This window comes from Podarcis raffonei, chromosome 17 (genome assembly GCF_027172205.1).
Source record: "Podarcis raffonei isolate rPodRaf1 chromosome 17, rPodRaf1.pri, whole genome shotgun sequence".
Classification (NCBI taxonomy): Eukaryota; Metazoa; Chordata; class Lepidosauria; order Squamata; family Lacertidae; genus Podarcis; species Podarcis raffonei.
Window position 1 is genome coordinate 35,476,920 of NC_070618.1, and position 23,129 is coordinate 35,500,048.

Here is a 23,129-nt window from a genome sequence, read left to right on the forward strand (position 1 = left end):
ACTATAGCTAGTGAAGAAACTGGGATATCAAACTAGGATTAACCTGTGGTTTAATACCATGGTTTCTTAACTATGGTTTTAATAAACCACAGTTTTCTGTACAGAGAGGAAACTGAGGCTTGTTTTTATGTCTGAATCAGGCCACTGTGTGAGAACATATCCAGGATAGCCTCTATTCTTTCTTGCCATGTTGTTTTCCAGAAGTAAAACCTCTCTGTTAGTTGTGTGAATACTTTCCTCTTATTTCATGAACAAGAATCACCTGAGCTTTTCAGGTTCTTCACTTTAGCACCATCCCTTCCAGGGCACTCTGTTTGGGCGAGCTTTAAGAAACCCCATCAGCAGGATTACACAGGGCTTCTGCTTGTGCAATCAGGCTTCCTCTCCCCTCTCCTCTCTCCTCAGGCTTCCCACCTCCTGAAATTGGCTCTGGGTGGGGGCAGGAGAACCCCCCAGAACAGCATGCAGTGAAAGAGAGGGGATCTGGCAGGCTGCAGTGCTTCTGCAGTGGAACATTAAATTCCACACAGTGTCTTGAAAGAGGTGCTAATTTAGCAACAAGATGTTGACAGAAAGAAGCTGTATTCAGGGAGGAATGCTGATTAAACTCACTTAGGGAATTCCTTAAATTAAAACCTCTTGGGTTGCAGCATGCAGTTACTGATTATTATACCCTCCCATATACAAGTTTCTGTTTGTGAACAAAGTTGTGATATAACTTTCTTAGAAACGGTCTGCTTTTCTGTTCTGTTTTGTTCTTGTTTTGTTTTTTTAGTGTGCTTTTGTAGATCTGATCTTTGGGACTAATCTCTCTTCTACAGAGATCTCAGACCTGCTGATCACACGAAAAGTGAAGGACAGCACCCGACAAATTCTGAACTTGACGCAGCTGAGCTTCCATCAGATCCGAAAGAATGAGATCACCCAGGTCAGCACTGTTGTCTTGTGACTTTTGTGGGGGATGAAGGATTAGGATTATAGAGGTGTTTCAACCTGGAAAGGACCTAACATTCTCTTTTCGTGCAAGGAACTTTAATCCCAAGTCTTCTGACCATGCAGTATGCTAATTTTGATGTAATGCCAAACCAAGGCTTAGGAACCTATTGGACAAGTTGCTTAGATGTTGCTTATGTGTCTAGTCTCATGGCTTCCAGTATGAGTTTTATGCCTTCCAGGGGGTGGAAATTGACTTCACTGTGTGCCTAACAAGCATTGCTGGAAGACAGAAGTTGGTTTTACTGTTATATAACAGAGCTATGAATCCTGTCTTTAGTTCTACTGTAGTTGGTGTGAAAGATTCACAGGAAACCATGGTGGGTTATAGGACTGGGAAGTGGGTTGGTGGGGGTTTTGTTGACCTTTTTTGTTATTGTTATTGATATTATTTTTGTAGCCTTCTATTTAGATCTTATAATGTGGAAATTGTTCAATTTGGCTGTGTACATTTTGATGTTTTATATTTATTGTTTATGACTACTTTTGTTATGTTTGTAAATCTTTCCATGTTGTAAGCTGCCTTGAGCATGATTTTAACGATGGAAAAGTGGCATAAAAATAGACTGATGATGATTAACACATCCATGTCTTAAATCTCCTTCAGAGAGCTCACCTAGGACAAGGGACGTGCACCAACATTTATGATGGAGTGCTGCATGTCTGCGGTGCAGCTAATGGTGATGACGAGACGGAATACTACTCTACCGAGCAGAACAACAACAATCGTGAGATGCATGTAGTACTCAAAGTGCTTGACCCTAGCCACAGGGACATTGTCTTGGTGAGTTGTTATTGGCAGCTGTCTATCTCAAGAGACAATGGAGTATGCCTCCAGATGGGGGAGGAAATCAAACTGCTGCATTAGTAGCACCGTAGTTACCTCCCCAAGGCACAAGCCTGGGCGGTGTGGGGTGGGTTCCTAGGCTTCCCAGACAACAAGACTCCCCTCTCAACCTCACTGATGTGGTCTAAAGGAGAGCAGAGCAGTGCGTTTGGCACCAGCTTGTTTGCAGGAGTTCCCAGAAGGAGCCATACAAGGTGCCATCCAACTGTCTTAGGGACTCCGCTTTGGATTTGAGTAGGGTTTAAAGTAAAGGTAAAGGGACCCCGACCATTAGGTCCAGTCGTGACCGACTCTGGGCTTGCGGCGCTCATCTCGCTATATTGGCTGAGGGAGCCGGCGTACAGCTTCCAGGTCATGTGGCCAGCATGACTAAGCTGCTTCTGGCAAACGAGAGCAGTGCACGGAAACACCGTTTACCTTCCCGCCGGAGCAGTACCTATTTATCTACTTGCACTTTGACATGCTTTCGAACTGCTAGGTTGGCAGGAGCAGGGACCGAGCAACGGGAGCTCACCCCATCACGGGGATTCGAACCGCCGACCTTCTGATCAGCAAGTCCTAGTGTCTGTGGTTTAACCCACAGCGCCACCCGTGTCCCATTTGAGTAGGGTTTATTCCTTAGGATTTTCTTCTTCCAAAGATGTCCTGCAAGTCAGTGGAGTTTTAGGATCAGAGTTTTCCTGCTCCTAGATGTGCTACCTTCCCAGGTTGACAAGCCCCATCTGTCATCTTTTTGACCTTTGGATCCACATTTCTCTTGTTCGCTCAATCCACCGGAGCCTGTCTTTGCATTCAGGAGAAGTTCCTAACTCACTGAGGGTTTGAGACCCATCAGCTACCCTCACCTGGTTTAGCTGGCCAGTCAAAGCTGTTCTGAGAGTGTGGCTGCAGTCACATGCTTACAGCTTCTAGGAGCCACAGGTGAGAACTGAGTGTAGGGTGGGGACCAAAGGTGGACAAACTACTCCAGAAAGAGCACAATGTGTCCCCCACCAGAGATACTACCCCTCCCCATACACCCCATACATCCCTTTCTAATAAGCAAATTGGAAAGAGAAAGGGAGTAAGCATCTTAAAACTGTAGCAGGGGAGCCAATAGGCATCCTAGCTGTCTACTTGTATGGAGTGGGTATAGGGGGTTAATGGCAGGAGGGTTGGTGAGTGGAGCAAACTGGTTCATCTTCCAATTTGTCTATATAGTCATTTGGATAATGAACTCTTAGGAGAAAACATGTTCTTGTCAAATGTGATGATCAGTGCGCTGGCAACTAGTTTTTATTTAACTTACTTTATTATTTAGTTACATTTTCCCCTTTTGTTTCTAGAATTGCTACCTCCTTTTGTTAAAATATAATAACAGCAGTATGATTACAAAAAAGTAAATGCAAGATACATTTTGAATCAGAACAGATTTCTAGCTAGCTTTATTTTTTTAGAAAAGGTTTGTTTATGAAGTTTATTTATCTTGATGGCAAATGAAAAGGGCAGATAAGAAATTAACTGCACGACACTGGAAAAGGTAGCAAGAGCTGCAGAATTGTTATTGGGCTGGGAATCCAAACAGTAGTTGCTGGAATCCTGGTCCTGTGCTAGGATTGAAGTGCCCCAGTTACGTTCCTTGGGTAACAACTCTCATGTGATGGCCTCCCTTCTGTCCTTGCAGGCATTCTTTGAAACAGCAAGTCTGATGAGCCAGGTTTCCCACATCCACTTGGCTTTTGTGCACGGGGTTTGTGTAAGGGGCTTAGAGAGTGAGTATTAACTGCTTTCTGTTGTGTGGCTTCTCCCTGTATAGCTCACTGAGATGTAATTGTCTTGTGTTCTCAACTGCCCTGCATGTTTCACTATTTTATTCTTACGGTCCTGCAGTTTTTTATTATTTGAGAAATACTGTGTGTTTCATTTTGTATTTGGGGAAACGGTGTCAGACTGTCACCCACTTAGCCATGTTTAATCATCTCTTGACAGATTACTTTGGAAGACAGATGCCTTCCATTTTCAGCCTGTGGTTCATCTTCCTTTTGTGGTTGTCTTAGATCTGTGAGAGCAACCAAAATAGCCCTTTCCCATTTCCATTCATGTTCTTCAGCCAATATGTTACCCACTGCTGAGAAGCAGCAATACTAAACCTATATTGTTTTTGGATTATCACATTTCTTCCTCTTCCTGCTTTCAGATATAATGGTGGAAGAGTACATTGAGCATGGGCCCCTGGATGTCTTCTTGCGGAAAAACAAAGGGCGGATAACAGTGGGCTGGAAATTCACTGTTGCTGCACAGTTAGCAAGTGCCCTGAGTTACTTGGTAAGTCTCCTTAGAAGGGTTTGGAGCCAACCTTCTGGAAGTGTCAGATCTTCACTATAGGTGTATACCACCTTATACCTCGTCAATTGCCAGGGCTTACCCCTGTCACTGGGACGCGGGTGGCGTTGTGGGTTAAACCACAGAGCCTAGGACTTGCTGATCAGAAAGTCGGTGGTTCGAATCCCTGCGACGGGGTGAGCTCCCGTTGCTTGGTCCCTGCTCCTGCCAACCTAGCAGTTCGAAAGCACGTCAAAGTGCGAGTAGATAAATAGGTACCACTCTGTCAGGAAGGTATACGGCGTTTCTGTGCACTGCTCTGGTTCGCCAGAAGCAGCTTCGTCATGCTGGCCACATGACCCGGAAGCTGCATGCCGGCTCCCTCGGCCAATAAAGCGAGATGAGCGCTGCAACCCCAGAGTCGTCTGCGACTGGACCTAACAGTCAGGGGTCCCTTTACCTTTACCCCTGACAGGGATGTGGCGTCTTGATGAGAGTGTTGCTTAGACTGTGTTCCTTCCCTTACCCCCCGGAACTTCAGTTCTCTTGGGGAGAATAATAACCATGAATCTAAACCTACCTTGTAAACTATGACATTGGAAACCACCTTGCTTGGGAGAAGCAAGAGGGGCAGAACTGTACACTAGCGATTATCTTAGAATCCCACAACCTGATCGATAAGGATAGCAGAACAGGAGATGGTTATCCATTCTCAAACCATTAGGGGCTTGTCAGTTTTTGTGATCCTGCTTTGAAGCAAGAATTCAGAGTTTCATGCTTTTTTGACCCCTTTTGAGTCTGTGATTCTCAGGCTTGAAGTGCCTGAATCAGCCAGAGGCAGCAGCACTTGCAGTTCAAGGTTGCTTTCCCTGATGTTTGGGTAGGGCAGGGGCGGCAGCATAGAGACATGGACAGTAGACCAGTTGCTTAAAAGAACTTTTAAGGTTTGGCAAGGAGGCCCAGCTGACTACTGAACCAGTTAGCTTTCTGCTTTTTGCTTAGCGATCCCCTTGGGGAAACGGAGGCACAATGGATCAACGGCCGAGTTGCAAGTAGGCATGCTAAAGGCATTCCTCACATACTACCTTTCTGCATCTATTTAAACAGGAAGGCAAAAACCTGGTGCATGGCAGCGTATGTGCCAAGAACATCCTATTGGCCAGGAAAGGTTTGGAAGATGGCTCAACGCCCTTCATTAAGCTCAGCGACCCTGGAGTCAGCTTTGCTGTGCTCTCCCAAGAAGGTAGACCCTCCTCTTCAGAGGGCTTTTTCCCTTTTCACATTCGCTTTCACTGGAGGTGCATGGTTTTGGAGTTGAGCAGAGGGAATTAATTTGGACACAGTGTCCCTGTTTGCATATCGCAGGAGGTAGGTCATGGTGTATAGTTTGCTGTGAGTGAGCCTTGTGCCTGACACCATTCTCTGGCAACAGCTTCGCATCCCATCTCCAAAACCAGCTTCTTCAGAAGTAGGTGGGTGCAGGTGTGGGTGGGTGTCTGTTTAAAGAAAGGGAATGTCTGCCTGCCTGTGATCTGCTTCCAGTGTCGGGCAGCTGCACTTCCGAGTATTACACCACATCTCTTGCTAACCATTTACTCATTTCATTTATAAAACTTCAAAGTCACTGTATATCATTCAGTGACACACAATAAGCCCACATCTTGCACACATTTCACTTGTGCTGATTCAGATTTACTCGTGCCATTTTTTAAAAAAAAATAAAAAGTGGGTTCTGAGAAAATTGAATTTGGGAATCCCACCTTCCATTGAACCCAGTGGAATTTGACTATATACAATTTTGGCTTTAGGCGCAATCCCTGCAACACAACCCCTGTGCAAGTTGCAGGCTTACAGTGTTACTCAAACATGACGAAAAACAATATAGACAGCATAAAAGTCAGTGGCAGCATGATTCACTTTTTTTTGCAGCATTGTTTCTAATATGTGAGGAATCTGCCCTCCATTTATTGGTCTATTCAACTTCTTCAGCTTGATATTATCGGTGCTCCCTTTGAAGTGTCCTAAGTACCGTATTGGCCTGAATATAAGCCTCACTTTCCCCCCAAATTCCGACTGTGAAAAGTTAAAGTGCGGCCTTACAGTATGCAGCCAGGAGCATGGGGCAAACAGTTCCAGGAGTGTGGCAAAGCTGCGCCCGGCTCATGTGTAGTCCCCCATCCTCCCCGCAAGAACGGGAAGGGAGAGAGCGAGGAAGGGGAAAGGCCGCCAGCAATGTAGTGTGGCTCCCCCTCCCAACTATGCAGCCAGGAGCAGTGAGGAATGGAGCAACTTATATTCGGGTATTCCCCCCCCCTTTTTTCTCCCCCCCTCCAATTTTAAAGGTGCGACTTATATTCGGGTGCGGCATATATTCAGGTCAATACGGTAATAGTCTGCCGAGCCCCCTTTAATAGGTGGAAAAGGCACCCCAGAGAAATTCCATAAAAGATGTTTGCTTGGCTTTGTCAGAACTGAGAGTACGTAACTGAGTTGTGTCTTGTAGCAACCAAAACAAGCATCCAGTTAAGACTTAACTGGAGAAGAATAGCTCTCTACTGAAGGAGCAGATTCCTCTAAGGCAGAGGCTTCCTGCACTGGCCCAGACTTACCCAACCTTTGGTCCACAAGGGTTGCTGCACTACAACCCCTCTCTTCCCAGACCAATGATTGGGGAAAATCCCATACTGCTTATCCCATACTTGTGAAAGTGTAGTTCATACTTTTCACCTCCATATCTGAGGAAAAGTAATTCCATGAGTCAAGTGGCTATATGTACAGGCCTTCATGTGGATTGTGCACATTGCGCATTACATCCTATGGCAATCCACATGAACACTGCCTAGGTGAGTGTCTGAGTGACTTTTCTATCATACCTTCAGCAAAACTAGGGCTAGCATTAAATATGTCAAATATTGCCTGCTACAGTGGTACCTCAGGGACGTGGGTGGCGCTGTGGGTTAAACCACAGAGCCTAGGACTTGCCGATCAGAAGGTCGGTGGTTCGAATCCCCGCCACGGAGTGAGCTCCCGTTGCTCAGTCCCTGCTCCTGCCAACTTAGCAGTTCAAAAGCACATCAAAGTGCAAGTAGATAAATAGGTACCGCTCCGGCGGGAAGGTAAATGGCATTTCCGTGCGCTGCTCTGGTTCTCCAGAAGCAGCTTACTCATGCTGGCCACATGACCTGGAAGCTGTATGCAGGCTTCCTCGGCCAATAAAGCGAGATGAGCGCCACAGCCCCAGAGTCGGTCACGACTGGACCTTAATGGTCAGTGGTCCCTTTACCTTTACCTTTACAGTGGTTCATCAGTTTTCAAGCGTCTCGGAAGCTGAGCGTTTCGGTTTTCGAACGCTGAAAACCTGGAAGTAATTGCTAAGAAGAAGAAGAGTTTGGATTTGATATCCCACCTTTCACTCCCTTTAAGGAGTCTCAAAGCGGCTAACATTCTCCTTTCCCTTCCTCCCCCACAACAAACACTCTGTGAGGTGAGTGGGGCTGAGAGACTTCAAAGAAGTGTGACTGGCCCAAGGTCACCCAGCAGCTGCTTGTGGAGGAGCGGAGACGCGAACCCAGTTCCCCAGATTACGAGGCTACCACTCTTAACCACTACACCGCACTGCTACCATTTTTGAACGCGCCTTGGAAGTCGAATGGCTTCTGCTGCGTGCTTTTCAATTTTTCCAATTGAACTTGCATCCAGCCCTTTGCCCCTCAGTTTCAAATGTTTTGGAAATCGAACGGTGTTCCGGAATGGATTACGTTTGAGAACCGAGGTACCACTATATTTGTATTTACTTATATGTTATCCATTGGGGGATTTCTAACTCTTGACTTTCCTCCTTGCAAGAGCGAGTTGACAGAATCCCGTGGATTGCTCCGGAGTGTGTCAAAGACGTAAACAACCTCAGTACAGCAGCTGACAAGTGGAGCTTTGGTACCACACTGCTGGAGATATGCTTTGATGCGGATGTGCCGCTGAAAGAACGTACCCCCTCTGAGGTAGCATCCGCCTCTGCTCTCTTTTTTGCTCTTTTAGGACCTTCTCTATCTTTTTAAATATTCTTTATTGAATTTTTACATTGATTATTTGTATACATACTCCTTTCGTTCTTCAAAATATGTTCTCTTATACACAGATGTAAACCAAAATAAATCAATACTTCTTCGCATGTGACTTCCCTCCACCTCACTGCGGCTCCTTCTTCCTTATCTTTTTAACTGGGTCCCCCCCCAATTTCACTTCTCTTACATAATATATGTTATCTATCTGTTATTTACTTGGCAAAAAAATTAGTCGAAACACATCAAATATTGTTTGAGAACAATGTTTTTCCAAGTACCCTTTGAAACAGTAGGACCTACTCTATCTTGCCTGCAGGACTTGGAACAGGGGGCCTGCAGAGAGTAGCTAACCTATTCCAGAGCATCATCAAATTCTGGGATGTATCTACTGGGCAGGATCTGAGCTGTAACTCTTCCATAGGAATGTTGTGCCAGTTTGTTGCTGGGTTTGGCTTGCCCAGTTTACCGTACTTTTCTGTCTATAAGACACCTCCATGTATAAGACATTGGGGGGGCTCAAATTTAAGAAAATGAGGGGGGGGAGATGGGACAGAGTTTTCAGCTTTTTTGTGGAGGATTGCCCACAGTTGTTCAGATTTTTTTTTTTGGGGGGGGGGGAATTGACCTGAGTCCTGCTGAACCGAATATCACTCACCCAACTGGCAGACGCTAACAAGCGCAAGTGACAAAAGCCAAATTGCCAAAGCGGCAGCCAATCAAAAGCAGCCCTTGCCACATCCGCTAATAACCCACCCATTTGACAAAGCAGCAGCCAATACAAAGCAGCCCTTGCAGCAGACACCATTCACCCAGCCACTCGCTAGATCCTGCTCGCGGAATCAACCAATGGCCCTCACCCCTCAGCACTACCCATGTATAAGACAACCCCCCCACGATTTTTTGTTTTATTTTGGAGTAAATAACCCTCGTCTAATACATGGAAAAGTACGGTAACTTGGGGAGATCTTGATTTCTACACCCAAAAGCAAAGCATATTCTGTGAGCACAGTGCACACCCTGAATTACTTAGCTCATAGCTGAGCTGTGAGCTAAGAAGTTCCCCAGCTGTGAACTTGCCAAGTGGCTTGAGGCAAGCTGCTATTCTTCCATCCTAATCAGCAATGGGGCAATAGTAATACCTTACAGGATTCCTGTGAGGATTAAAGTGCTTTACATACAAATAACACTCTTAATTGTGCAGTCCTGTGCATGTATGCTCAGATATTAGTCCCATTTAATTTAATGGCACTTACATTCAAGTAAGTGGTTATAGGATTGCATAAATGCTAAGTAATATTGGGTAGAGAGGTCTAAAACTGCTGAATTTACATTTTGTTTTGTGGTTGTAAATTTAGTTGGGAGTTGTGTGGCTTTTTATTATTATTTTCCATAACATGCTTGGGGAGGGGGTTTGGTCAGGAACTAGAATAATGGAAAATTATGGAGGACTAGTGTGCTTAGAGCAATTTTCATGGCCATAGAAAGCAAGTTAATGGTTTTTCTTTTTCGTAGGAGAATATAGTGCCTATATTCTTGTCTATAGTTTTTGTTATCATGATTGTATTTATGTGAGGGTTTTTAGCTTTGTATTTTTTCTGGTTTGGTATTATATGTTTTATTTATTGTTTATTTGTATGATACATAAGTGTAAATAAAGTATTGGGAAAAAGCAAACAAGTTAATGGAACGCAGCTATGCTCTTTTGAGCCTTAGGTTCACATGTCCCAATTTAGACATATCTGTATGACCCAGAAATGCAAGCATTTTCAACTTGTAAGCCTGGTGTTGCTTTGCAACAGACTCCTTTAATTCATAAATGTGCTCCTTTTTGCAGAAAGAGCGTTTTTATGAGAAGAAACATCGCCTTCCAGAACCATCTTTCAAAGAACTTGCTACCTTAATCAGCCAGTGCCTGAACTATTCTCCTGGGGAACGGCCTTCCTTTCGGACCATCTTACGAGACCTTACACAACTGCAGCCACATAGTAAGGATTCCAGAGGGCTCTAGGATGCTGAAAGAGCAGCTTTCAGACATCTGATATAGTGTGTCCTTACCCCACTCCTCTCCCTGGGAGTCTCACAGTGCCATAGAAGGGGTTGTCTGCAAACTGGGCCAGTTAATGTGTGAGAAGAACAAACAATCCCTTTGTTTGTGGCCTCATCACAGTTGATTCAATTGGAATACCAGTGAAGTCTGGGACTGTACTAATTAAAGTGTAAAACTTTATTAACACAAACTGCAGAATAAAATACTGAATTCGGAGCAAGATGTAAAACTCAAGATAAGAAAATGTAAAAGTTAAATGTAGTGCAAAATCATGGTGACTGCACCATACAAGTATGGTATAAGGCAGCATAAGTAAACCTGCAATGATCTCTTGTCATGCAAAGGCACACCATGGCTCTATGGGTTCCAGAACAGCAGATGGCAGACATTTTGCTCTTCCCAAGTCATTTTAGTGCTGGTTTGAGCTAAGCTATTGCTTCACATTGTGTGTTATCCAAACCTGGGCTCGTAGTTCTCTCCAGACTAACCATGCGCTGTAATGTTTGTCCTGCAGTTTATGGCTCATGGTCTGGATGACGCATTAAGCTAAACTATGGCTTGGCTCAGCACAGCAGCAGAGAGACAGGCGGAGCAAAGTGGCTATAATCTCTCTGGTTTCCCATATAGGTACAAGCCATGGTTTGGTTTGGCTTGGCTTATTATAATGTGTGAACCAGGGCAAAGATAACCTAAGAAGCTGAAGGTTTGCTTAAATGGGGAACAAAAAAAAATTAGACAGCACCAAAATCTAGCTCTTCTCAAATGTATCTAAGATGATCCAGTGCATTTGTTTCCTTCCACTGGTCAGTGTACATCTTGCCTGGTGTTTTTCAGCTTCTTCCTCTTATTTTTTCAGACCTCCTTGACATCAGCTCTGTGTACACTGAATTCCCTGTACCTGACCCTACTGTCTTTCAGAAGCGCTATCTGAAGAAGATTCGAGATCTGGGTGAGGTAATTCACCTTTGTTAGTGAAGCATTATCACTAATTTCTTTACTTCAGTTCTCACCAAGTAAGAGCTGAAACCGATAAACAAAGCCCTTTGTGATCTCTCTGTTCCTGGCTGTGCCATTTCCAGCAGCAAGTGTTGGATCTTCTCCAGCCTTCAAGAAATAGATCTTTGCAAACAAAACTAGTCATCAGGGAAAAGTTAACACAAAGCCTCCTCTCTGACATAGGGTTGTATGTGAGACCTCTGGTTATAGTAAAAGGTAAAGGTACCCCTGCCCGTACGGGCCAGTCGTGTCCGACTCTAGGGTTGTGCGCCCATCTGGCTTAAGAGGCCGGGGGCCAGCGCTGTCCGGAGACACTTCCAGGTCACGTGGCCAGCGTGACGAAGCTGCTCTGGCGAGCCAGAGCCGCACACGGAAACGCCGTTTACCTTCCCGCTATAAAGCGGTCCCTATTTATCTACTTGCACTTAAGAGTGCTTTTGAACTGCTAGGTGGGCAGGAGCTGGGACCGAACGACGGGAGCTCACCCCGCCGCGGGGATTCGAACTGCCGACCATATGATCGGCAAGTCCTAGGCACTGAGGTTTTACCCACAGCACCACCCGCGTCCCTCATGGTTATAGAGCGGTATATAAATTCAATAAATAATAATAATACAATGCATGTATTTTTGTAAACTAAGAAGTATTTAATAAATATATATTTTAAATAAATGAATGATCCGTTTCAGTTGTAGAAAAAAATCTAAAGGCAAAAAATGTTGATTCCCAACACACTTTGAGATAACCTTTTCACAAGGAAAATGTAGAATTCAGTAGACTCACAAATTGTGTGGCTGTTACTTTCTGGGGGATTACACATTAAACCAAATTGCATATAGTCAAAACAACCAGCTTCTGAAAGGTAGGATTGCTGGCACGGGGGTGACTCCAGAAGCCATTCTTGTTACGTAATGGGATCCTTAGGATATATTGCAAGGTTCAGATTGGTTTCTGAAATTCAGTACTGTATTGGCCTGAATATAAGCTGCACCCAAATATAAGCCAAACCTTTAAAATTAAAGGGACATTTAAGCCGCACTTCAACTTTTCATGGCTGGAATTTGGGGGGAAAGCTGTGGCTTATATTCAGGCCAATACGGTATTTGTGTTATGTCAGCATAGAGATGAGAAGGCCTGGGGGAAAAACCAGAAAAATTGTGGGGTGGGGGGACGACAACCAGTTTTTCCCCTGTTTTTTTCCAAAGCCTTTTTTGTTGTTGTTTGGGGAAAAACAGGGGGAAACCTAGGTCCCCTCCCCAATTTTTCCATCCCCCACCCCTGGCCTTTCCATCTCTCTGTCAGCAGAGCTTGATAGGGATACTGGGCGAAGGTGGATCTTGTTGTCATATTAATCCCTGCACTGGTTTGTGGCAAGATACTGTTCTACCTGAGAGTGTTATTAGTCCACCTTCTGGAAAAAGTGATGTATGCCAGCCAGGTGCAGTGAAGGCTCTAGCAGGATAGCAGCTATAATGATTTGCCTTTTGAAATATCTCATTCTTGGCTTGTTTGTTTTTTTCTCTTTTTCTACTAGGGTCACTTTGGCAAAGTGAGCTTATACTGCTATGATCCCACCAATGATGGTACTGGCGAGATGGTAGCTGTGAAGTCATTGAAATCAGGCTGCAGCCAGCAGCTGCTGACAAGCTGGAAGAAAGAAATTGACATCTTGAAGACCCTCTACCATGAGAACATTGTTAAATACAAGGGCTGCTGCAGTGAGCAGGGTATGGCATCTACTGAGTTGGCACCTCGAGGGCTGGATGGCAGTTGATAGGAGTGCCTTGTGGGCAGGGGAAGAGAGACAGGAGATAACAAATGGGATTGTGCTTTCATCTACCACATTCCTTTCTCACAGTTTCTGTTGTAAACAAAAAATTGCCCTTTTCCCTTATGGGGTATCCAAGAGCCCATATAGAGTCCTTACATAGGTTCCGTATTGGTAGGAGTGAATAACAGAGGTCAACCAGAGAATATTGAGAAGCAAAGCAGCTAGTAAGCCTGATCTTTATTGATCTGTTGCAACAGGGTGTTCCCCTTACACACAGGAGAGGAGGAACCCAGAAAAATGGCATGCAAGGCCTTATAAAGACTTTTGAAATTCCCATCCTGTAGATCAAGACCACCCCCAGAAACATCATACATACATCACACCTACATCACAGAAAAGGTGGTCTAAAACAGAAATTTCAATATTGTTTTCTCCTGTTGTTGTTTATCTCCTGTCTGGCAGGTTACTTGATTGGATTGCCTGGGGAGCCTGGCCATTCTTTTCTAGTGATAAATACTTAGTTCCTGGGCCAGGTCACAGGCTCACACCCTATTCAAACACAGACATACCCTTAAGACAGGATTTGTGAAGGAAAAGACAATGGGGAGGGTTTTCCAGTTTGACCTTGCAGAGAAAACGTTTGCTCAGTTTAGGAATCAAAATGGTTCCAGGTTGGCCTTCCTGTGCTGATCTATGTATGTGCTCGGTTGGTACACTTATGAACATTACCATATATCTAAGACCATAAAATTCCTACCACATTACCCTGAGAACTTCCATAGGTACATAGGAAGCTGCCTTATACTCAGTCAGGTCCATCTAGCTCATTGTTACCTACACTGACTGGCAGCAACTCTCCATGGTTTCAGGCAGGAATCTCTCCAAGCCCTACCTGGAGATGCCAGGGAGTGAACCTGGGACCTTTTGCATGCAAAGCAGATGCTCTATGGCTGAAGTATGGCCCTTCAGGCATAGAGCATAGATCTAAATTTAAACATAAATTATCTTCACTTTGAACCCCCCTCCCACAGTCATCAGTATTCTAACACTTGATATTGATCCATTGATAGCATAAGAGGAAAATGACTATTAGTCAAACTTCGCTACAAGAAGCCAAGTTACAGGGAACCAGGCAGAGGGCCTTCTCGGTGGTGGCACCCGCCCTGTGGAACGCCCTCCCACCAGATGTCAAAAGAGATCAACAACTACCAGACTTTTAGAAGACATCTGAAGGCAGCCCTGTTTAGGGAAGCTTTTATTGTTTAATAGACTACTGTATTTTAATATTCTGTTGGAAGCCACCCAGAGTGGCTGGGGAAACAGCCAAATGGGCGGAGTATAAATAATAAATAATAAATTATTATTATTATTATTATTATTATTATTATTATTTATTTGAAGCACAACCACAAGGGCTCCTGATTAGGCATTTGTCTGTGTGATGTTGAATGTTATTCATTAACTCTGTTCTTTCCTGTTTCCTCTTTGTTATTGTCTAAATTTTAAACCAATTCATGGACCAAGAACTTAGCATTGACCACTAATAATGAACAGTATGTTACAGATATTACTGCAAATTTAATATGCTATTTTTGTGATATACAAATGACGTGAGAAGGCTTGGTCTATTTAGTTGTATCATTTATTATTTTTACGATCCTTGTTTATCCAAGGAAAAACTTATTTAAAAAAAAAATCCCAGTCCAACCATGGTTACACACTGCAGCCTTGAATTGGTCTCCATCTGCTGTTTTCCTTCCCTATATGTGATACCTCCCATGCCAGGGCTTCTATAGGTAATGAAATGTAGGAAGGGGAAAAGACTTCCTTTTGGAGTAATATCATTGTTGGATTTTCTTTCCTCCCCAACTCTAGGGGAAAAGGTTGTGCAGCTTATCATGGAGTATGTGCCTTTGGGCAGCCTGAGAGATTATCTCCCCAAGCACAATGTCAGCCTGGCCCACATTCTCCTCTTCGCCCAGCAGATTTGTGAGGTAAAGTCTATCAGTTTGGGATGTAAAATTAATGTAGCTGCTGGTGAATATTCCTTTGTTTTGGGATTATTGGTCGTGTTCTAGAAGAGGCATGGACTCCTGTGGTTGAAATAGGCTACGGGGTTTGTTTAAATGGCTGCTCCTTGGCTCTGGGAAGAGAAATGTGTACAGTTATGATTGTCTTGCCTCAAAAAGGATATGATAGAGCTGGGAAAAGTTTGTGGGGGGGGGAATGGGAACCAAAATGATTAGGGGTGTGGAACAACTCCCTTATGAGGAAAGGTTACAATATTTGGGGCTTTTCAGTTTAGAGAAAATGTGGGTAAGAGCTAACATGATATAAATGTATGAAATTATGAACGGTGCAGAGAGAGTGGATAGAGAGAAGGGACCTCTCATGAAAATGAATGCTGGGAGATTCAAGGCAGGCAAAAGAAAGTACAGTCGTACCTTGGTTCTCGAACGCCCTGCGACTCGAACATTTCCGGACGCTGCAAACCCGGAAGTGAGTGTTCCAGTTTGCAAACGTTCTTTGGAACCCAAACATCCGACGCGGCTTCCAATTGAGTGCAGGAAGCTCCTGCAGCCAATCAGAAGCTGTGCCTTGGTTTTCAAACGTTTTCGGAAGTCGAAGATATGACTGTACTACTTCACACACCACATAGTTAAACTATGGAATTTGCTGCCATAATGATGGCTTCCAAGCTGGATGGCTTTGAAAGAAGATAGACGAATTCATGGGGGATAACTAACTACAGTGGTACCTCGGGTTAAGTACTTAATTCGTTCCGGAGGTGCGTTCTTAACCTGAAACTGTTCTTAACCTGAAGCACCACTTTAGCTAATGGCGCCTCCTGCTGCTGCTGTGCTGCCAAAGCACGATTTCTGTTCTCACCCTGAAGCAAAGTTCTTAACCTGAAGCACTATTTCTGGGTTAGCGGAGTCTGTAACCTGAAGCGTATATAACCTGAGGTACCACTGTACTGACTCTGAAAGAGATGTTTTTCCTCCACTGAGAGAGGCAGAGATGCTTCTGAACACCAAGCAAAAGGGTTTGTGCTGCTTTTGGTTGGCCACTGTGAGAACAGCATGCTGGACCAGATGGCCACTCACCTGGTCTAACAGGCACATAGGCTAAAATTCAAAATCGGGGCCTCTGATTCAGAGTATAGTCCTGGGTGTTTGTCTTCCTTGCTTGCAAAGCTGGTGGGGAATAACACCATATTTGCTCTTTGCAGGGAATGGCTTATTTGCACTCGTTACGCTACATCCACAGAGATCTGGCAGCCAGAAATGTGCTCTTGGAGAATGAGAATGTAGTGAAGATTGGAGACTTTGGTCTTGCCAAAGCTATCCCTGAAGGACATGACTATTACCGTGTCTGTGAAGATGGAGACAGCCCTGTTTTTTGGTAAGAAAGCATTCATAAAATCTCATGGCTCAGACATTACAGGGGTTTTGACTGCATTGTAACTCAATATCAAGTCCTAAGGTGGGGCAATATGTTATTCTGAATACTCCCATGAACATCCCAAGCTCTTGAACTGCAGTCTGTAAGAGAATTTGCTGTCTTTTTACTTTATCCTTTCTTCTGGTTAATGTTGCAATATGTTTAGCTTTTCGTGAAATGGTTGACACTGGAAGAAATGGCAGCACTTGTGTGCTTCTTTAACTTCTATGGGAACACCAAAAGCATATCTGCAAAATAAGGGAAGAATGGAGATAAGTGAGTGTCGAAAGTACATGTCCTCTTTGTGAGCTTTTAGAGGTATATGTCTGGCTGCTGCTGGAGGCTGAGAAATGGAATAGATGACATGATTCAGCAAGGTGGCTCATGATACCTGCTGGCTAGCTGGAAGCCATATCTAAATAGAACTTATATGTTCAAGAGGTAATATCCACTGGGGATAAAAAGATAATCTTCATTCCCTTGTGAATTTTTATAAAAGTATTAAACATGTTCCTGTTGGAAGATGGGTTGCTGGACTAGATGAACCTTTATTTGATACAGTTACAGAAAGGTAGCCGTGTTGGTCTGCCATAGTCAAAACAAAAAAATTTTTTTCCTTCCAGTAGCACCTTAAAGACCAACTAAGTTAGTTCTTGGTATGAGCTTTCGTGTGCATGCACACGAAAGCTCATACCAAGAACTAACTTAGTTGGTCTTTAAGGTGCTACTGGAAGGAAAAAAAATTTTTTCTTTATTTGATACAGTAATGCAGTTTTACATTTTTAAAATTTTGCTGTTCATCGGCTCTGTTTTCTTGTTTTTCCTTGTGCTTTAGGTATGCTGTGGAGTGCCTGAAGGACTGTAAATTCTACTGTGCTTCTGATGTTTGGTCCTTTGGAGTTACTTTATATGAACTCTTAACACACTGTGATTCTAGTCAAAGCCCTCCAGCGGTGAGTCTGATTGCTGGGCATACAAGGGAGGTGAAAACATTTGCTTAGCAGTGCTGCAATGTGCAGGGCTCTTAAGTCTACAAATATCTAATGTGTGTTGGAACACATTTAGATCACTGCACTTCAGGAGACTGACTATGCAGACTATGCAGTGCAGTAATCCAGGGTGCTTTGACCCACACTGGCCCCGTGGGTAACTGCAGTTGGCACAGAGCCTGTGTACAGCAATGTTCTGACGATACTTGCCTTACCTTAGTTTGCTTCCTGATTGGACTTTACTGTGAGTGTCTGTTATAGACCCCTGTAGGGATGGCGGATGCAGGGTGCAGGGCACCCTGCCACAGCGTGTCTAGCCGCCATGACCTATCATTCACCTTTTGTCTCCTTTGCAATGTGCCGTGCGCTGTCCTTGACCTTTGCCTCCTCTGCAAAAGGGTTGCTCATTTCCCCCTCTGATGGAAACATGACGTGGTGGAACAGGTTGCGCAAATAACAGGGCGACACCCAGAGAGCTCATGACTGGAGAAGTTAAAGGGCAAAGTCTTGAATGTGTCCGGCTCTGCGAAGCTCGTCAGTGTGTGGTACACAGCCCACCTGCACCAGCAACTCTTGTCTCGCCTCCATTCCTTCAGCCCCCTTTCCCTGCACCCACCTGGTGGCATTGGCGGTGGGGGCTGGGTTGGCACGGTGGGTTTTGTTCATCCTCCACACCCCAGCCCCAGGCACTGATGGAGGATGCAGTGTCGCTGGGTGGACTCTACTTCCTTGGAGATTTTTAAGCAGAGGTTGGATGGCCATTTGTCATGGATGCTTTAGCTTAGATTCTTGCATTGCAGGGGGTTTGTTCTAGATGACCCTGAGGGTCCCTTTCAACTCTACAATTCTATGATTCTAGATGACCACAGTGGTCATCAAAAATCATAGATTCTGGGAGAGAGTCTCATGCTCTATCAGCTGAGCTATCAAGCAGCTGGCTAGTCCACCCATTGGTAGAGCTGACCATGTCTGGTATGTGTATGTATCTCAATGGCATCTCCCTGTCTGTTTCTCAAAGTGCTCAGTAACATATTTCTCCCTGTTGTCTTAGAAATTCATTGAGATGATTGGAGCAACTCAGGGACAAATGACAGTGCTGAGGCTTATAGAGCTACTGGATAGAGGGAAAAGGCTGCCCAGCCCAAAGGACTGTCCTTGTGAGGTGAGTCTGGTTCTCCCTTTCTTTCTTCTCTTGCTGTTCTTTCTCTTTTTATTCTGTGTGCTGTTCTAAACCTTTGCCATTTTCTACAGATTTACCGTCTAATGAAAAACTGTTGGGAATCGGAAGCTTCATTCCGCCCGGCCTTCACAAACCTTGTGCCTATCCTCAAAGCCTTCCATGAAAAGTACAGGGCCCAAGCCCCCTCCGTTTTCAGCGTTTGTTGAGCAGGATGCAGAGATTCTTCGGCCAAAGACCACACTCTTCTCTGCACTCGGTGTCTCAGTTCTGTCTTTTTTGTGCCTGGAAAGCCGCAGTGCCATGGAAGCTGCTTCAGACTACTGGCACACCTTGAAACTCTGACTTCTGCTGTTTTGGTATCCAGAACCAGCGCAGAACATTTCTGCCTTTTGATCTCGCCAAATGTGATGTAATGAGTGTGAAGTTTCTCTGCCCTGAAGAAAGGCAGAGGCTATTTATGAAGCAGTGTAAATTGCTGTACCCAGCCTGTGCCTGGAAAGCTGCGATACCTGGTCTGAGTGTGTGAGGTCACAGGTGCAGGAAAGTGAGTGAATCAGTTGACTTCCTCACAGTCTTTTTAACAGACTGCTGGGCCTGTTGGTCTGATGCAGAGAGAGAATGGGAAGGAGGCCTAAGCTATTCAAGCGCAGAGCTCCAGCTTGCTATAGAAAATAACCATCTTGGACCAATATGTTAAGTGCTGCACTTGCTTATGGAACAGAGGCGAGGTATCTGGCCCTTTCATGTTCCTTGCAAAAACTTTTGAAGGAAATGTGCTTTTTCTGAGACTTGCCTTTGGCCTTTCTTTTCAAAGTAAATGCTTTGGACTCCCAAAGATATATAAACCGCCCCCCCCCAGTCACCTGATTTCTAGGTGTTTCAGAACTTCAGGAGCTTTTAGATACCACCACCACCACCCCTCTTCCTATATTTGTATTTTCTCTTTGGAGAAGGCCCTCATCTACCTTTTAGAAGTCCAGTGTGGAGCCAGTTATTGTCTCAGCTGATTGGATACTGGAGAGGTGAATGTTTTTATCATACATAAGTCATTGTATCTGCGTATATAAAGGATTGCTCCTAAAGAGCTATCCTTACTTGCTCCCAAATAAAGAAATTGCTCCCCGTCCCCAGTGAGAACTTAACTAATGCAGTAGGTTCCTCACTTGTTCTTTGAACTTCCTCAGAGCCTACCATCCAGGATATAAACAAGCCTGCCTTTTCTTTTGTACCAAGACGCATTCTCCTTATTATTGTTGGTTTAGAACCAACCACAACCCTCTTCATGCACACCCATCCACTGATGTTGTCAGTCAGAAAATGTGAATTTGAAGTAGGAGGGGGGCAGAAAGGAAGCTTCAGGCCTTAAATTGTATTGAAATTGAAGAAGAGAAATTTTTTTTGGCCACTAACTTGGCTGCTGCTGCCCAAAAAACATTCTTATGTAGAAAAGTCACAGTGGTCTCTGCTAGCAAGCCCACATTCTTAGTCTGTCATAGAATCGTAGAGTTGGAAGAGGCCATGCGGGTCATCTAGTCCAAGCCCCCATAATGCATGAATCTTTTACCCAATGTGGGACTTGAACTCACAACCCTGAGATTAAAAGTCTCATGCTTTACGGACTGAGCTATGATGAAAACTAGCTGCCACCTACACAGGAGAGTATAGCTTTCGTGACATTTTTCTAGCTCGAGGCCCAGATTTGTTGTTGGCATCCATCTGTCTTGAGAGATAATGGAGTGCACCTCTGGAGGTGAAGTCAAGTGTGTCAAGCACCGAAGTGACCTCCCTGGGATGCAAGCCTGGGCAGTGTGTATGGAGGTCCTGTGCTACCCAGATGACAAGGCCCTTTCTCAGCCTCACTGATGTGATCCAAAAGAAAGCAGAGCAATATGATTGGCCCCAGCTTGGCTGCAGGAGTTGCTGGAAGGAGACTTACAGGGTGCCGTCCAACCATCTTATGGAATCCACTCTGGATTTGTGTAGTTTACTCCTTAGCCTTCTTCCGAAGATATCCCACAAGGCAGCAGAGGTTTAGGATCAGTCCTCCTCCTAGATGGGCTACCTTCCCAGGTTGGTGAGCCCCACCTGCCCCCTCATTTCCCTCTACAGCACACACAGAAACCGCTTTCTTGACACTTGGGCCCACTATTGGTCTCGTCCACTCAATCCGCTATAGCCTGTCTTCACATGCAGGGGGAGTCTCTAACTCTACAAGGGTTTAAGTTACCCTCACCTGGTTTAGCCAGCCAGTTGAAGCCATTTCCTGGGGTGTGGCAACTGTTGCATGCTGACAGCTCCTAGGACAGCGGTTCTCAACCTGTGGGTCCCCAGATGTTGTTGGACTACAACTCCCATCATCCCTGAGCTCTGGCCTTGCTAGCTAGGGGTGATGGGAGTTGTAGTTCAGCAACATCTGGGGACCCACAGGTTGAGAAAGGCTGTCCTAGGAGTTGAGTGCAGGGTGAACAAACTACTCCAGAAGGAGCATGAGGTGTCTCCCACCAGAGGTGGTACCCCTACCCTAACACCCCGCACATGCCAGAATACTTCAGAGACTGCAAGTGGGGCACAGTTGGGGGGGTAGGTATAGGTAGGACTGGTCAAATGTTCTTATCATTGTCTCCTAGAAGGAATGTAAGAAACATTTAATTTCTGTTGTCTCCCACTCCTGGCAGACCTGAGTCAATCTCTAAAGAATTGTGAAACTAATTCTTGATGGCCAAGGGAAGTAAGGCCTGCTGAACTCAAAAGAGTTATTTAAAAACAAATGTGTATAGGACCACAGCCTTATATTTGTTTTTTATTGAATGGTATCCCTCCATATCCTTTAAAGTATTTGTAGTATGAAGAGGTGGCAGTTATCCATTCAACTGTGATGTTACAAAGCTTGTAAAATGTAGGTTGAATGAGGTAACAGGTGGATTTGTAGCTGGTTGACTGACCGAACCCAAAGAGTACTCATTAATGGTTCCTCAACATCCTCGGAAAAAGTGACCAGTAGGATGCCGCAGGGTGCTGTCCTGGGCCCATTGTTGTTCAACATCTTTACAAATGACTTGGATTAAGGAATTGAGGGGATGCTCATCAAATTTGTAGATGACACCAAACTGGGAGGGGTAGCTAATGCCGCAGAAGCCAGAATCAGAATTCAAAATGACCTTAGCAGATTAGAGAACTGGGCCCAGGCTAACAAAATGAATTTCAATTGGAACAAATGTAAGGTTCTACACTTAGGCAGGAAGAACCAGATGCACAAATATAAGATGGAGGAGACCAGGCTTATTAGCAGTACATGTGAAAAGTATCTAGGGATCTTAGCAGACTACAAGCTTAACATGAGTCAACAGTGTGATGTAGCAGCAAAAAAACCAAGCCTTGAGTGGTTGAAGGAACTGGATATGTTTAGCTTGGAAAAGAGGAGACACAGAGGAGATTTGGTAGCCATCTTCAAATATCTAATGGGCTGTCACAAGGAAGAGGGAAGAAGCTTGTTTTCTCCTGCTCTGGAGGGTAGGACTTGAATCAATGGCTTCAAGTTACCAGAAATGAGATTCCGACTAAACATGGAAAAACTTTCTGACAGTAAGAGTTGTTTGACAGTGGAACAGTCTCCCTCAAGAGGTTATGGACTCTCCTTCCTTGGAGGCTTTTAAGCAAAGGTTGGATGGCCATCTGTCATGGATGCTTTAGGTGAGATTCCTGCATTGCAGGGGGTTGGACTAGATGACCCTTGGGGCACCTTCCAACTCTGTTATTCTTTATTACTCCTCAAGTGTATGGGACTACTTGATAGAAAAGGCAGAGACATTTGGTGTTAAACTCTATTTTTATTTTATATTTTATAATTGCATACAAAACTGTCTATAAATTTAAATGGTTGTTTTTCAAAACTTGTCTTCTGTCCCCCAGTACATGTTATTTGTGGCAGCCCACCCACCTGTTTTGGCTGGCAAATTGTCTTTGGGCGACAATGCTAAGCTGGAACACTTTGCATCTGAAACTGCACTTGATTTGAGGCAAGGACTTCTCCCTCCACAGAAGCCTGGGCAGGTTTTAACTCCCCTCTCCTCCCCACTTTTTATGCATCCAAAACGGGTGTGGGTGTTGGTGTTGGTGTGTGCGTAGAAGGAGAGAGATTGAGAGCTCTCTACTGGAAACCCTGCTCTAATGTGAATGTATTCTGTACTACTCTAGCAGCAGCTAGAATCACCAACCACATGTAACAAGATCCTGGTGATGTCCTTTAAATTTTATTCAAATAAACACCATGTAACTTTTAATGGCTCAGTGGAGTCTTGATTACTGTAGGCTGCTTTTATGAAAATTACCATTACTAGAAAACGGCAATCTAGAGTATATTCAAAGTGTGGTGTCGAAACCACACATTTCAGCAGGTTGTGCTTATTGTTTACAGCACAATCCATTAATAATAGTCTTGTGGCACCTTAAAAACTAGCAGTTTTATTGTGCATAAATTCTCAAGGACTAGAGTCCACTTCAC

The 23,129-nt window shown here is 44.5% G+C and overlaps 1 protein-coding gene and 1 long non-coding RNA gene across 4 annotated transcripts in view; both read left to right on the top strand.

The window, feature by feature from the left end:
- TYK2 (tyrosine kinase 2) overlaps positions 1–19,734 on the top strand; it is a 48,260-nt gene extending 28,526 nt beyond the window's left edge. For all 3 annotated transcript variants that reach the window (XM_053370583.1, XM_053370581.1, XM_053370580.1), the window contains exons 11-24: positions 822–928; positions 1,601–1,777; positions 3,504–3,591; positions 4,017–4,144; positions 5,249–5,384; positions 7,988–8,139; positions 10,037–10,187; positions 11,106–11,203; positions 12,779–12,971; positions 14,891–15,009; positions 16,248–16,420; positions 17,295–17,412; positions 18,500–18,610; positions 18,700–19,734. In XM_053370583.1, coding sequence (XP_053226558.1) covers positions 822–928; positions 1,601–1,777; positions 3,504–3,591; positions 4,017–4,144; positions 5,249–5,384; positions 7,988–8,139; positions 10,037–10,187; positions 11,106–11,203; positions 12,779–12,971; positions 14,891–15,009; positions 16,248–16,420; positions 17,295–17,412; positions 18,500–18,610; positions 18,700–18,834 — 1,886 coding nt within the window. In that variant the 3' untranslated portion in view covers positions 18,835–19,734. The remainder of the gene's footprint in view (positions 1–821; positions 929–1,600; positions 1,778–3,503; positions 3,592–4,016; positions 4,145–5,248; positions 5,385–7,987; positions 8,140–10,036; positions 10,188–11,105; positions 11,204–12,778; positions 12,972–14,890; positions 15,010–16,247; positions 16,421–17,294; positions 17,413–18,499; positions 18,611–18,699) is intronic.
- A 1,121-nt stretch (positions 19,735–20,855) lies between these two features.
- Positions 20,856–22,908, top strand: LOC128404732 (uncharacterized). The gene is made up of 2 exons (XR_008328156.1): positions 20,856–22,065; positions 22,229–22,908. It is a non-coding gene; the product is annotated as an uncharacterized LOC128404732 (long non-coding RNA).
- The last annotated feature ends 221 nt before the right edge of the window (positions 22,909–23,129 follow it).